The sequence below is a fragment of the Panonychus citri genome, unplaced genomic scaffold (assembly GCF_014898815.1).
Source record: "Panonychus citri isolate SS breed McGregor unplaced genomic scaffold, ASM1489881v1 Contig00001, whole genome shotgun sequence".
Lineage (NCBI taxonomy): Eukaryota > Metazoa > Arthropoda > Arachnida > Trombidiformes > Tetranychidae > Panonychus > Panonychus citri.
In genome coordinates this window covers 1,539,519-1,554,470 of record NW_026515406.1, presented here as the reverse complement: position 1 = coordinate 1,554,470, position 14,952 = coordinate 1,539,519, and the positions used below count along the sequence as shown (strand labels likewise).

Sequence of the window (14,952 nt, the reverse complement as noted above, 5' to 3'; positions counted from 1 at the left end):
ATGAACCTGTTTTCATCTTGATTTAATAGACTGAGAACACAATTAAATAATATTTACTAACAAGATGATTTAAGTTGATCATTTTCAACATCATGAAAAGATGATAATCTATCAGATTAAATAATATGATTAAGTATTTCGTTGACTTGCTATTTACAACAATTAACTAATAGATTTGATTGGTACAAAAATATTTTTAAACATTTACAGTAATTAGTAATTGTGTTAATCGCTTCATTTACAAACTTATTCATTGATTGTTATTGGGATTCGATGATTAATTTCAATTATTTTTTTCTCATCTATTTCATAGATTGCTAATAACTCTCATCAAACAGCTTATCAAGTAGCTGTAATTGCTGGAAATATGAATTTAGCTGAATTTATATCTAATCATAAGCCCGAAAATGTTGTTCCTTATCGAGATAAGCCTAAATATAATCCCGCTCGTCGACCTCCTTCATCCATGGCTGTAATCGCCAATGAAACTGTATCTGGAAGAGATCAAGGTAATCATCATGGTAAATCATCTTGTTCCTCATCTTCTGGTTCATTGATGATGAAAGATGAGTTTACCAAAAAGTATCTCAATGGTTCTGGATCATCTTCTTCTCAAGGAGGAGGTGGAAGTGGTTCCTCTTCATCATATGGACCATCGATTTCACCTTGTCCGTCTCAAAGATCTTGTACCACATCAACTACCATCTCGACAACAACAACCTCTTCGGGTGTTTGTTGTGAACTTGATGGAAGTCAATCTGAAGAGGCTGGAGATGATGAAGGTGAATCGGAAGATGATTCAACCACCAACACCGAGAAATCGTCTCAACATTCAAGGGTTGAAGGTCGTCGGGAACAAAAATTATTAGGAATTGGATCGTCAACAACACTTCCCTCCCGTGGTAGACGTGAACAACATCAACCCAATCAACAAAAGTCACAACAACAACAACAACAATTAATGTCCTCATCACTTTCTCGTCAATCGGTTCCTAGTAATGAAGAGATTTCAATTTCATCGATATTACCTGCCGATATGCCACCGATTACATCATATGATGAGAAAACGGTCTCTCTTCATAAGGGATCAAAAGGGTTTGGTTTTGTTCTAAGAGGTGCCAAGGCCACAAGTCCGGTAGTTAAACAGATCCATGAAGTTGCGCCACAACCTCAGCCCATTAGTTTACAATATTTAGATGAAATTGAAACGGGTGGAGTTGCAGAAGCTGCTGGATTAAAGCGAGGTGATTTCCTGTTGAATGTTAATGGTGTCGATGTCCGTTCAGCTCCTCATGAACATGTTGTCCAATTGATTCGTCAGTCTGGTGATAAAGTGACCATGACGGTTGCCAGTCCAAATTATTTAACTCTTGATGATGAAACAAATAACAGTAATGAGTCAACGGAAGATAAAATAACACATGATGACAAATGTAATAATAACTATTATAGTGAGAAAGAGTTTTCATCCACAATGCCCAGGGGAGCGGAAACTCGAGAGTCAAGGTCAACCTCGAAAGTTCGTAACCCTCCGGTTCCCCCTAAAAGAGATCCATCAACAACCCTTTCAATTAGTCGAGCTCGAGCCAAATCTCTCTGTATAACAAGTAGCACCTCATCGGATACCGTTAACAATGGACTATCAATGTCCACCTCAACTTCATCTGAAATGTCTGGTCAACAAAAATCATCTCACGATCATGAAGATCGATCAAATAAAAGTAGCTCACCTTCAACCTCAGTGGAAAGTATGGTTTGCCAATCGAACACCGTTACTTTGCGATCGAAAGAAAGTAATGGCCATAAAATTGCCTCAATACGATCTCGAAGTTCTCGACGTATTTCCGCTTTTGAGTTGGAAAAGTTTTTCGCTCGACAAGATGGACCCAATGGTGAAGCTTATCTTTTAAACGAAGGCGATGATAAGGGAAAATCAGGTCACCAAGTAACAACTTTACAAGCATTGAAAAAGAAGCGAAATAAAAAGTTACAAAAAGATTTCCACTCAACACCCGATATCCAGGAACAATTAGCCCTCGAACAAGCTAAATTAGCCTTGCAACAATCAACGAATGTTAATCTTAAGATTAAATTTGATGTTAATGGTAATCGTTTATCAACTAGTCAAGAGGATATCCGGTCAATCCAACCAATTTTCTCGGAAACTTTAACCTTACGAAATGGTAAAATCGTTCACGACAAAAACGATTCATCGGACAATAAGATTAGGCCACCAGCACCTAATCAACCTCCACCACCAACACCATCATCGTCAATGGTTGAAGAGGCAACTGGTCAATCAGTTATGGTTAAAGTTGATGTTAGTGGTAACAGGGTGTCCAAATCTGATTATGCTAATTTTGCTCAAATAAACAAAGATGAAGCCGGCGGAGTCTCGCCCAATGAACAAGCGGCATCTTCGGCTCCTTTGTCAAGCTTTAAACCATCACTACCATTGTCAGGGGAAACTGAATCCCCTGAAACTTCAAGAAAGGGAATGAATTATGCATCACCGGATAAACTACAACAACAATCAACAGCCTCAACTGGTCAACAATTAAGTTCAACTAATAAGCAACCCTGTAATACCCTGAGACCTGCTAAACATGTCAAGCAAAGTTCATTGGTAAATTCAGGAGGTTTAGAATCAGTTAATGGCGGTGAACCATATATTCCTGAACCTGATTACTCCTCAAGTGAAGACGATGCTAACACACCGACAAACGTTAGTGGACGTGATTTGAGTACCTTTAAAGGTACTACAATTAGTCAGCAAACTAAATCAAATAATAATCGGATGGCTTCAAGTTATCATGAATCAGTGGCAGGATGTAAACAAGAATCCGATCTAATGTCAAGTTCAACTTCAGTGATTGAAAATGATCGTGATTTGGACAATCAGTTGCGAAATAAAATGGCCGCTATCGCAGTCGAAGGCAAAAGTGTACTAGAAATGAGATCAGGTCAAGTTGAAGAGATCCGAATAATTAAAAGCACCAAAAAAGAGGAAAGAGGAACAATTAGTGAACCATTAATGGCTAAACCTAAAGGTGATCATTTTAATAAAGTTAAGGAATCAATTGCTGTGTTTGAAAGACGATCAAGTTTAACTGGTGAGGGCGCGGGTACAACGGCCGCAATTGCCGCTGTTCAGGCATCATCAACATCAACAAAGTCCAATAATACAAATGCCGTAGATCAGTCAGCAATTAACAATAATAACGCGCTACGAGTGTCAAAATCTTGCTTTGAAGTGGATGTCTGTGATAATAATGGTTCATCTGGTGTATCAGAAATTGATCGAGATAATTACCAACACCTTCAACAATTAAAATCCGGTGCCAATGTGAACACCAGAAATCAACAAATTCATTCACTCAATAGACGCAATAGTGCAATTGTAAGCGAAAAAATCGCCACATTAATGGCTACTGGAACATCGGTAAGTTAAACGATGTTTAATCTATCGCTGGGCCGAATTCCTTTCATTTTCTTTCCTTTCAAAATCGGCTAATTGTTAATTTAATTTCTTTCTGTTAATCATTTACAGTCAACAATTATAAGGACAAACAACAATCAAGAAATGAAACCGATTCTTATGTATCAGGATAAGGAGCAATTCCAAGTCCCTCGACGAGCCTCGATCGCCTCAACCTGTCCAACCGATAAAGGTAAATATTGATTAATTAACTATTACTTATAAATCTAATTTAATTATCTTACTCTAGATCATACAGTTATCAACAATTTAAATTGTGAAATGCATTCACAATCAACTGGATCAGCCAAAGCCGCACCAACCATGGCTAAAACTTGGAGTGAAATATCATCAGCAATTAGAGCTGCCAAAGGTGGTGGTTCGACCCCTGTTAGTTTACCTGTAGGTGGATCAACAACAACGGGTACCAGTAAATCAGGAGTTTTAATAAATAGCGGTAGCAATTTAACAACAATTAAACAAACCACCATGAGACCGACAAGTGCACCAAGCGCAGTAATTAATCAAAATAATATTCACGCTAAAACTGGACAAAGTAATAAGACTACAGCTAAAAGTCGTGACGGTTTATCGGCAGTTAATGAAGTTGATGTTTTAGCAGAATTAGTTCCACCGCCGCCAGAATTTGCTGCACCACCACCACAGCCAATGGATTCCAGGCCAGGAGCGGTTAAAATTCAAGTTGGAGGACCAAAACAACAACAACAACAACAAATTCAACATCAACACCATCAACATATGCAATCAATTCAAAATCATCCTCAAATGTTAACAGCTCAACAACAACAACAATTACATCAACAACTTCATCATCATCATCAACAACAATTACAACAACAACATCAACACCATGGACAACAAACTCATAGTAAAATGGTAACCACACTTCCCGCAACTCCAGGAGCACCAGTAAATACAATTATAAGTGGAGTCGCAATTAAAGGTGGACAAGCAATCCAATTACAACATCAACAATTAATCAACAATCAACGTAAAGAGGATATTAGATTAATTAATCCTCAGCAATCAGCTCAAGTTCATATTATCCATAAACCAACTCCCCAACAACAAGCTTGTCTTTATAACAATTTAGCCTGTGAAGCTAATCAACAACAATTAATCAGAAAAAGCTCAACTCCACCACCTCCACCTCCCCCTGAATTTAGTGATCTATCAGCAGCATCAAGATTAGGTGTGGTCGCTGCTCATCTGCCCACTGGTCATCCTCAACATCATCATACAATTCACTTACCTCATCATCATCACCATCATCATCATCAACAACAACAACAACAACAACAACCCCAATCCCAACAACAACAGCCACAACAACAAGCTAAAATTCAATATGCAATGTATCCGTAAGTTAATTGTGATAAAAGCATGAAAACTTCAATATTGATTATCTCATCAATCAATTAAATTAATCATTAATCATTAATAGTTTTCTTCAATTCAACTTGCCATCAAAACATTTGCATCTCTCTCTCAAACAATCAACAAATTTAATTCTTGTCATTTAATTTATATAAATATTTGAAGATTGAATTAATTCACAGCCAAATTGCATGATCTTTAAATTGTTTATAATCATTTATCACAATTATCTCAATTGATTATTTCCTAAATCATTACAACTTCAGAAACAAATTGTTGCACTTGTTTAAACAATTATCACAATCTTTTGTTTTTCATTTTTTTCTCATTATTTTTAATCAATGCACTATTATTATTATATAAATTATTACAATTACAATTATAAATAATAATTATCATCCTCAGCATGCGTTTACAAAATTGATTGTGTCTTGAAAACCTAATCATTTATAAATTGTTACAATTAAAACCAAACCATTGTAATGAACAAACAAACAAACAAACATTTGCATGGTTAATAAAAGTTAATTTTTTGTTTTGATTAATATTATTACTAAGCTAATTTGATTTCATTTTTTTTCTTTCACCTCACAATTAATCATTTACATAATTTAATAAAAGTTAATTGTTTCCAATCAACAGGGAGAATCAATCAAAACAACCTCAACAATATCAATCATATTTACAACATCAACAACCTCATGGGCAACAATTTGTCACCTTGACCCGTTATGTTGGTAAACAAGGGCAAATAATTACGACCCGTCATCGGCTCAACAATAATGGTACTAATAGTGTCGGTAATAGTAATCAAAGTGACCATTCATCAACTTCACCTTCATCTACAATGTCAAGGTCAGTTGGTTCTGAGTCACCATTGACCGTTGCTTGTTCCGGAATGGACAATGTTGTTTACAAAGTCAATGCTCAAGGCGTTTTAGAGCCAATCGGTCATCATCATTCAACAACTGGATCAACTAATTATCATCAATTTGCAACATTATCAAGAGGTAGACCACAGCAATTAAGGGTTGCATCACCTTCGCCTTCAACTGGATCAGCTTCTTACTCTGATTATACCCGATTAACAGGTAATAATTAACAATGAAACTAATCTAAATATTAGTTTTCTAATTAAATTTGCATTTGCACGATTTCAGTTCAAAATCGGTTACTTAGGCAACAACAACAACAACAACAACAATTAGTTAATCAACAACAAGGACAACAGCAATCAGCTCAACAACAACAACAATCTCAACAGCAATTAATTTATCAAGCAAATAATCAAGGACAACCAATGATTGCGACTCATCAATATTACACGTCGTAAGTATTGATAATAGTTTTAATTATAAATTGATCATCGATAAATCATCTTTATCATTTTAACTAAAACACATTAATTATCAATTAACTATATGAATATTTATCAGATCAATTTCAATATCAGAAATAAATTGTTTTGAATGTAAAATAAAAACTGGACAATGTCCAAGTTTTGTATCTTTGAGGTCATCGAAACCTGAATTCCCTGATTCTTGAACCTTTGCCAATAACAATTTAATTGGATTATAATGATTTATTGATTTTATATAATTTTATGATCAAACTAGTGATTAATTAGTTATACTAATTATTTGTGATTTATTGACAGTGATTTACAAAAACAACAACAATTACATCAGCAACTTCAACAGCAACAACAATTACAACATCAACATGCACTACAACAGCAACAACAACTTCATCAACATCAGTTAATCACAACTAATCAAGGTAATGGTCCATTGGCTAATCAACTAATTGTAACCTCTAATTATGCTCAATCACAACCTAAACAACCAGCTCATCCTCCACCCCCTGGTCCGCCGCCTTCATTACAAAAACATCCGGCTACGTTTCCTAGACGATCAATGGTTGATTGGTAAGTTAATTGTCGTTAACTGTTCAACAATTAACAGTCAAATAGATTCTATTCTAGTTAATTAATTAATCATTTTCTAATTTCTAACAATTAACAGGAGTGAAGAAGACGTTTGTGATTGGATCGCCTCCATTGGGATGATTGACCATCGGTCCAAATTTGAATTCATCAACGGAGTTAAATTGTTACGATTAGATAATAATGATTTAATTGGAATTGGAGTTCGACCAAGTCAACATCGATGTTTCATCTTAGAGAAAATTAAACAACACCTTCACTATCAACAACAACACCCACCGGTCCAGTAATTAACTAATTACAATCAATGAGTCGAGAAACTAAAACCAAATTAATCAACTTTAATTGCTAAACTTAAATTGTTACCATTTCTATTTGGAGCTTTCATTTTAACTCTTTTTTTCTTGTCATTTTAATTGCCAACAATTATCATCATCAAATTAATTAATCAATCAATTAATTGTTGTTGTTGTTTGATTAACTTTCAGAATTTAGTTAATTAATCAATCCAAATGTCTTCTCTTATTATTAGTAATTTAATTTATCTTGTCAATCAATTTAAGGCTCATTTTGTTAATCTCTCACAATCAAGTTTACAAAAACATTATTAATTATTAATCATTTTGATTTAATCAATTTTTCAATTCACTTCCTGTTTAATTAATTTATCAATTGCCATTAATACAGCAACAATTAACTAATGATAATATTGTCAAAGTGTTTTTTTTCAATTACAAATCAAGAACCAAATGATGATCAAGTTGATGATTTAATTGTAATTCACATATTACAATTAAGTGAAGATGTAAGATAATTGTTTGATAAATTGTCATTTTAATTGTCATTATAATTGATCCATTTCGAAAAGAAAATTTTCTTATTCGGCTAATCAAAAATAATTTGAATTCTTTTCCTATTTAAATCAAAATGAACTGTAAAAGTTTTCGAATTAGATTTTCTCTATTGAACAAACTTCGCGAAGTTTTTTTCATGGGCTAAGTTTCACGAGGAAAATTCATTCAAGATTTTTCCAACTCAGGCTCAGAGAAGTTCGTTTTCCGAAGAACTTTCCTATCTCTTTTTAATCTTCGATTTAAATAAAAGGCAAATTCAAGGGAAAATTCGGCTACTTCGTTCGTTTTCTTTTCGCTACCACTGAACCGATAAAGTTCAGAAAAACTATCAACTGAATTGGCTCATTTTCTTTTTTAAATCTCTCGACTTTCCCTCTTCTTTTTGTTTCCATAGAAACGTTCACTTGAACAGATGATCGGGTTTCTTTTTTTAATTGTGTTTACATTTAACTTTCGTTTAATTTAATTGTAATTAAAGTTTAATTCTTTTTACAATCGAGGAAATTTTGTTAATTGTTAACTTTTATCAATATGTGTTTAATGGTATTTTTACTGATTTTCTGTTAGAATTTAATGTCGGTCATTATGTTACTTTTTTTCGGTCTTTGATATGAAACTGTTTTTTCTGTTCGTCTTAATTGTTTAATTTACTTTTTAATTATGAGACTTGTTAGGAAAATATTGTTCAGAGTTAATCATCAATTAACTTTAATTCAATATAAGTATTTATCTACAAGTGTTAGCTTATTAAATGGATCTCGAAATAATGCTGGAAAATCGTCAACTAGTCAAGTAAGAAAATTATAAATTGTCTTGATTTGTTTTATTTTGCTTATTAATAATTGATATAATTTCTTTTATCAGTTTAATGAAGTTTCAATTGATTTGAGAAATTTCCCTCCAGATCGTATTCGTAACTTTGGTGTAATTGCTCATATTGACCATGGGAAAAGTACCTTTTCTGATCGACTTCTGGAAATGTCGGGATTAATTAGTAAAGAAAAGATTAAACCTCAATATTTGGATAAATTAGAAGTGGAGAGAGAAAGAGGAATCACCGTTAAAGCTCAAACTGTATCATTGGTATTCCAACGTAATGGTCAACCTTATCTTCTCAATCTAATTGATACACCGGTAGGAAAATAAGGTTTAAATTTGATCCACTTCGGGTAAATTTCATTAATTGTTTGATTCATTTGATTCCATTCAGGGTCATGTTGACTTTTCCTTTGAAGTTTATCGTTCATTGCCAGTCTGTCAAGGGGCCATTTTGTTGGTAGATGCGACCAAAGGTGTTCAAGCTCAGACCATTGCCCACTTTAATCAAGCGCTATTAGGAGATGTTAATCTAATCCCGGTGATAAACAAGATTGATGTTAAAGAAGCAAATGTTAAATCTGTGGAAGATCAATTGATTAACCTTTTCTCCTTTAGTCCAGAGGAAATTTACAAAATCTCAGCCAAAACGGGTGAAGGATGTGACAAAGTAGTCGAAGCAATAATTGATAAAGTACTTCCACCGGCGGGTAATATCAATAATCCTTTGAAAGGATTTTATTTTGATTCCTGGTCCCATCAAGTCCATGGGATTATCTCATTAGCTACCGTCTTGGAGGGTAAAGTTAATGTCGGTGATAAAATTTACTCGTTAACTGGTAAAAATCTTACACCGTCAGAGAAGTGGGAATCTTTTTCCCCGAGGAAACACCGGTGGAAACACTTTATGCAGGTCAAGTGGGCTATTTATCAGCTTGTATTCGTGATGAGTCTGATGGTAGAATAGGAGATGCTTTTATCGAGGAATCGAATTATAATGAAATAAAGTCGAAAGATCCTTCGATAATTGAAAACATGGTAAATGATTTACCGAAAATTCCCAAACCTCGATCAATGGTTTTCGCAGGAATATTTCCAGCCGAAGTTTCCCAATCAAAAGAATTAAAATCTGCTCTTAATAAATTAATTCTCAACGATTCCTCAGTTGAAATGGAACCTGATTCTAGTCCAGCTTTTGGCTTCGGGTGGAGATTAGGTTTTCTTGGCCTTCTACACATGGATGTGTTCACCCAACGATTAGAAGCTGAATACGATGCACCAACAGTGATCACCGCTCCAAGTGTCTCTTATAAAGGTAATAAAATGATCTAATCTCCCAACGAATTAATATTTTCTACTTTCTAATTATAGTTACAATAAGAGGAAATAAAAATATCAAACAATATGGAAAAGAGATATTGACAATTAAAAACCCGATGCATCTACCACCGGAAAATATTATCGTTAAATTTGACGAGCCTTGGGTCATTGGGTCGATAATTACACCTAATCATCTATTCGGGCCAATTAATTCATTATGTCTTGACCGTCGATGTGAACAAATTGATTCCTCTTATGTTGATCAAGAAAGGATTTTACTTAGATACAAGATGCCCTTAAATGAGATAATCCTTGATTTCTATGATCAATTGAAAGTGATCACTTCTGGTTACGCAAGTTTTGATTACGAGGAATCAGAATACATTGAAAGTCCAATAGTTAAAGTTAACTTTCTTTTAAATGGTAAATTAATTGAAGAATTGACCAGCTTGGTTCACAAGAATAAGAGTTACAATTACGCTAAAGCAGTTTGTAAAAAGCTTAAAGACAATTTACCACCTCAATTGTTCAAAATCGCAATTCAAGGAGCAATTGGGACAAAGATAATTGCTCGAGAAACAATGGACGCATTGAGAAAAGATGTAACCGCTAAACTGTACGGAGGCGATGTGACTAGAGCTCAGAAATTATTAGCTCGTCAGAAGGAGGAAAAGCAAGACTAAGGATGATTGGTGATATTCAAGTGGAAAGAGATACTTTCATTAAAATCCTTAAAACATAATTAGTTAATTAGATTTAGAAATTTTCACTTTGTTAATCTTTGTTCCCATTTGTTATCATTTTTAGATGTAAATAAAGATCCATAATTAATGTAATGTACTTTGATTCTGTTTGATTGTGATTGTTTTTGTTTCTCTTTACGATTATTGAAAATCAAATTCAATATGATGAGCATGTTTAATTGAATTCATCGGTTAATTAATCAAAGGATATTAATTAGAACATTGAATAGTCTAAATAAGAATCTAACTGATCGTATTTTGGAAATGATGAATTACATTGTATGAGCGAATTATTTTTTTTATTTTATTAATATTTTCGTTACAAATGTATCTTGTGTTTAAAGAGAGATTCTCTTGAAACCTTAATTGTTAATCATGTGGATCGATTTCAATCAAAGTGAAATTAATGTTTAATTTAACGTAATCGAACAGAATTTCTGGTTCGATCTCTAAACCAGGAATAATGAGCTGAGTTAATTTCTTCTCAGATCTTGAAAACAATTAAAACATTTAAACTTCCAAACAATCTCGATTTGAACTCTCGTTTTAGTATCTTGATAACATTTATCGCTCTAAATGTACAAAAGTTTTTCTTCATATTTGAAACTGAAAAATTCAAACAAACTAAATCAATTAATAGAAAACGTTTTCAACTTTTTTTTATTTGTTGTATTTATTAATAAACCATCGAGATGATCTACTAGTTAACCCGCCGATTGGTTGAATCTTCAATTGTCGTTGACTTTTTCCTGGTTGGACTTTAATTTTTACAGCACATTAATTGTGATGCTGAGCTTGTATTTACTGATTTGGTATGTGAAGGTAGGCTTTACGATCGAGTCGACAATTCGACTTTTACGAATAAAGATCAAGAATGAGTTAAATCTGTTCGAAATTGTTGCTATTTAGCCGAATACAAACATTTGCTTGAACTTAAAGACTGATACCAAATGTAATGAGCGTATACATGTAAATAGTAATATCGAACGACAATCAGACATCTATTTATTAAAATCATTATGTCAAGAATATTATTTTTATGTAAGTAATTAAGTAGCCGATTAGCAATTCACATTAATTATCGTTCAGTTTTAGCCTTTCGAGTGTCTATTTGTAAACTTCGGACTTGTTTTCGCATTTCTCGTCCTCTTAATCTTAGTCATTTGCCTTGTAATTTACTTGATAACAATTAATTGCAGAAGGATCAATTCTCCCTCAGTCTATTTTCCCTAATTCTGCTCAATCTTGGATACCCACAAACCCTTCGTGATCTAATGTTTCGTTTTATTCGCACTCTGTTGATTTATGTTTTCCTTTGATGTCATTTTTGATCACACGTACCAATTTAATAATTGGCTTCCGTTAGATTGTGATTGATTTTTTCTCCTTACCATTTTCGGAGACTCAATGTGATGAGCATATAACTTAGTTATTCGTTGATTAATAATGAATAATAATCATTTGTTGTCTTCATCTTCCTCATTTGCCTTAAATTGTGAGCATAGTTAATTTTAACAGTAAAACAGTAAGTATCAGTTAGTATCACTTTTAATCAAGTTTCTAAAACAAATGAATCTAAATTATCTCAGTGTTTAATTATTTCATCGTTAATCACCATCTCTTAAGTTAAAACCACAACGAAATTGTTAATCGTGACAACCATTTTCTTTGAAAAGTCACAAAGTGTTTTTCTTCAATTTCATTTCTAAAATGAGTGAATTTAAATTAACTCGATGTTTAATTGTCTCACTGGTGATCAGTTTCTCGCTAATTAAACCAACATCCCAGTTGTTTTCAGCCGAGGGTCTAGCTAATTTCTTGAAATCTATTCCGAAAGCATTAGCTGATGTATTTACGAGTATGGGTGAAGAATCTCCAGAATGTCCAAATATAATCGCAACGGCTCTCACCACTTGCGAAAAGCCACTTTTACGAAAACTTGGTCGCATTGAACATCGAATGGATAAAGGTTCATCTTTTTATTCCGACTGTTGCTACTATGCTCAGTTTCATCATTGTATGTTTTCCAAGGTCAATCATCAGTGTCACCAATATATCGATGGAGTTATTGACCACTCAGAATATACGAATTTGGAAGTAGATTGTTCAGAATATCACCATGAAGTAAGTAACAATACTAATCAATTTGATCTTTTTCTAATTTCTTTTCCTTTTCAATCCATTTCATCAGAATCTAATATGTCGTTTTGTTGACTACCATTACATTATAATTTCGATCGCGGTTATTTTTGTTCTAATTGTATTTTGTTATTGCACATTCGTTTGTCAGCGTAATCGACCAAAATCTCGGATTCGATCTCTTGGATCTCCTCCAAAAGTAAAATCAGGAATACAAAGTCGAGTTAATTTCTTTTCCAATCTCAAAAACCATTCAAACATTTGAAAATCAATCATTTGTATCTCCACAAGGGTGTAATATGGCTAACTTACTTGGAGGAGGCTAATCAGCCCAAATAATTGTCACTTGATTCAATTGTTTCTTAATTAATTAAACATTTACAATGATTAATCCCTGTTTAATGCGCAGGAAAAAAGCTTTACATCCACTAACGCAGTTTTACACATCCTGTAATATAAATCCCTTTTTAGTATCTTCATAACAATTTTTTGTACATTTAACATCAATCAATTTCTAATAAAAGAGATAATCAATGAGATGATTAAGTTAACCCATCGACTGATTGTATCTTTAATTGTCGTTTTGGGCCTAATTGGACTTTCATTTGGACAGGATTCTGATTGTGTAAAAAATATTTCATTGACTATAATTCATTGTGAACGTAGACTTTTTCAGCAAATCGACGTTTCATCATTTAAGAATAAAAGTCAAGAAGAAATTAAATCTTTTCGAAATTGTTGTCATTTTACCCAATTTAAACATTGCTTGGAATCAAAGATCGATGATGAATGTCGTCAAATTATTGACATTTATTTCGAACAGTTGCCAAATTCAAATACCAATATCAATTCACTAAACTCTGCATGTAAAGAATATTATTTTTATGTAAGTAATTAAGTTGCCAATTAGTAATTCACATTAATTATCATTTAATTTTCTGATTTTTCTTTAGTCTTTAGAGTGTTTCTTCGTGAACTTCAGGCTTGCTTTTGAGCTAATCGCCCTCGTCCTCGTAATCTTAATCATTTACCTTGTATTTTACTTGATAACAATTAATTTCGGAGGACCAATTCGCCCTCAGCTTATTGTCCCTAATTCTGCCAAATCTCGAATTTCTACAAACCTTCGTGATCTAATATGAAGATGGTGACTTTCAAATTCAAAGAAACTTCAAAAACGTTGATATTCTAAGATATTTGTGACAATTAAGATTCACAATTTTCAAGTGCTGTACAATAAAGTTTAGTATTTCATCATAATTATTGTTCGCCGTCAAAATAATTATACATAAATTTTCTCACTACAATGTAATGGTCATCCTATCGATGAAACTATTAGACCAGAAAGTAAAATTATGCCATTCAATTCACAATTCAATAGAATATGATTATCGTAAGTTATCAATTAAGTACAGTAATCAGAATCAAACCAGAATCTGGTCCAGAAAATGAGACTGTAAATAAGCTATTCTTACGAAATGTCCATTGCCGAGAAGACTTTGTCGTAATTGTGATGACAACGGAAAAGAAAGAGAAAAAGAAAGACTGTATTGTCAGTGATGCACCACAAAGACGTAGCTTTGTTACTGGGCAGCTCAAAAACCAACCTCAGACTTTACAGTCTTATAACTTGATTCGAAACCTTCGTGGAAGAGTCGGGATTGATGTTCTCCCGCGACATCCCGCGAGATATCGTGATCCAGAAGCCATGACGCTAACCACTAGTCTAAGACAAAAGTTATAATTGGAGAACGTTGAAAAAAATTCTCTCCTTATCTGTTTGTTTACTGTAACTTCTGAAACTCCAGCTTGTATTCACCAACTGACTTGTGAGATCGAGCCTGATTCTCGGATCAAATCTTTAGCCTCTCAACTTAATTATTGTTTTTGTATTAAAATGGTCAGAAATTTTTGCACGAAAAATCAATTCAACCATAAGCAAAGTAATTAAACTTGAAATATTTATTCCAGAGAATTAATTTTTTCTAAATATTAAAATTCATTATTTCCAGGTTAGAAATAATTAAGTTGATCGAAAATTAAAAGTTTCCTTCCGACCAAAAATCCTTCCGATCATCTTTGATCATCACACGTATCAATTTAATAATTGGCTTCCGTTTGATTGTGATTGATTTTGTTTCTCCTTACCATTTTTGGAGATTCAATGTGGTGAGCATATAACTTAGTTATTTGTTCGTGTTTCAGTCTCAGGTAAATTTAAGTCCGATTCTATTAATCTGTTCACGTTGCAACGTTTAC

The 14,952-nt window shown here is 33.3% G+C and overlaps 3 protein-coding genes across 8 annotated transcripts in view; all 3 read left to right on the top strand.

Moving 5' to 3' along the window:
• LOC128385930 (serine-rich adhesin for platelets-like) overlaps positions 1 to 7,988 on the top strand; it is a 30,368-nt gene extending 22,380 nt beyond the window's left edge. The window contains exons 3-10 of one of the 5 annotated variants that reach the window (XM_053344876.1): positions 314 to 3,442; positions 3,551 to 3,671; positions 3,729 to 4,860; positions 5,519 to 5,967; positions 6,037 to 6,205; positions 6,534 to 6,655; positions 6,725 to 6,803; positions 6,901 to 7,988. In XM_053344876.1, coding sequence (XP_053200851.1) covers positions 314 to 3,442; positions 3,551 to 3,671; positions 3,729 to 4,860; positions 5,519 to 5,967; positions 6,037 to 6,205; positions 6,534 to 6,655; positions 6,725 to 6,803; positions 6,901 to 7,111 — 5,412 coding nt within the window. In that variant the 3' untranslated portion in view covers positions 7,112 to 7,988. Of the gene's footprint in view, positions 1 to 313; positions 3,443 to 3,550; positions 3,672 to 3,728; positions 4,861 to 5,518; positions 5,968 to 6,036; positions 6,206 to 6,492; positions 6,804 to 6,900 lie in introns of those variants that run through there. The other 4 variants (XM_053344869.1, XM_053344864.1, XM_053344884.1 and 1 more) reach the window with 4 other exon arrangements.
• Positions 7,989 to 8,181: 193 nt separating this feature from the next.
• LOC128385959 (translation factor GUF1 homolog, mitochondrial-like) lies at positions 8,182 to 10,651 on the top strand. The gene is given in 6 exon segments (XM_053344905.1): positions 8,182 to 8,467; positions 8,540 to 8,809; positions 8,886 to 9,332; positions 9,335 to 9,806; positions 9,863 to 10,483; positions 10,486 to 10,651. Coding segments are annotated over 6 exon segments (2,010 nt in total). The 5' UTR covers positions 8,182 to 8,335; the 3' UTR covers positions 10,554 to 10,651.
• A 1,286-nt stretch (positions 10,652 to 11,937) lies between these two features.
• On the top strand, positions 11,938 to 13,417 carry LOC128397079 (uncharacterized). 2 transcript variants are annotated; one of them, XM_053357753.1, is made up of 2 exons: positions 11,938 to 12,678; positions 12,746 to 13,417. In XM_053357753.1, the coding sequence occupies exons 1-2, from the start codon at positions 12,265 to 12,267 to the stop codon at positions 12,956 to 12,958; spliced, it is 627 nt and encodes a 208-aa protein (XP_053213728.1). In that variant the 5' UTR covers positions 11,938 to 12,264; the 3' UTR covers positions 12,959 to 13,417. The 2 variants fall into 2 exon arrangements, with proteins under 2 accessions (XP_053213728.1, XP_053213736.1); XM_053357761.1 differs by having other exon boundaries at positions 11,939 to 12,678; positions 12,845 to 13,417.
• The last annotated feature ends 1,535 nt before the right edge of the window (positions 13,418 to 14,952 follow it).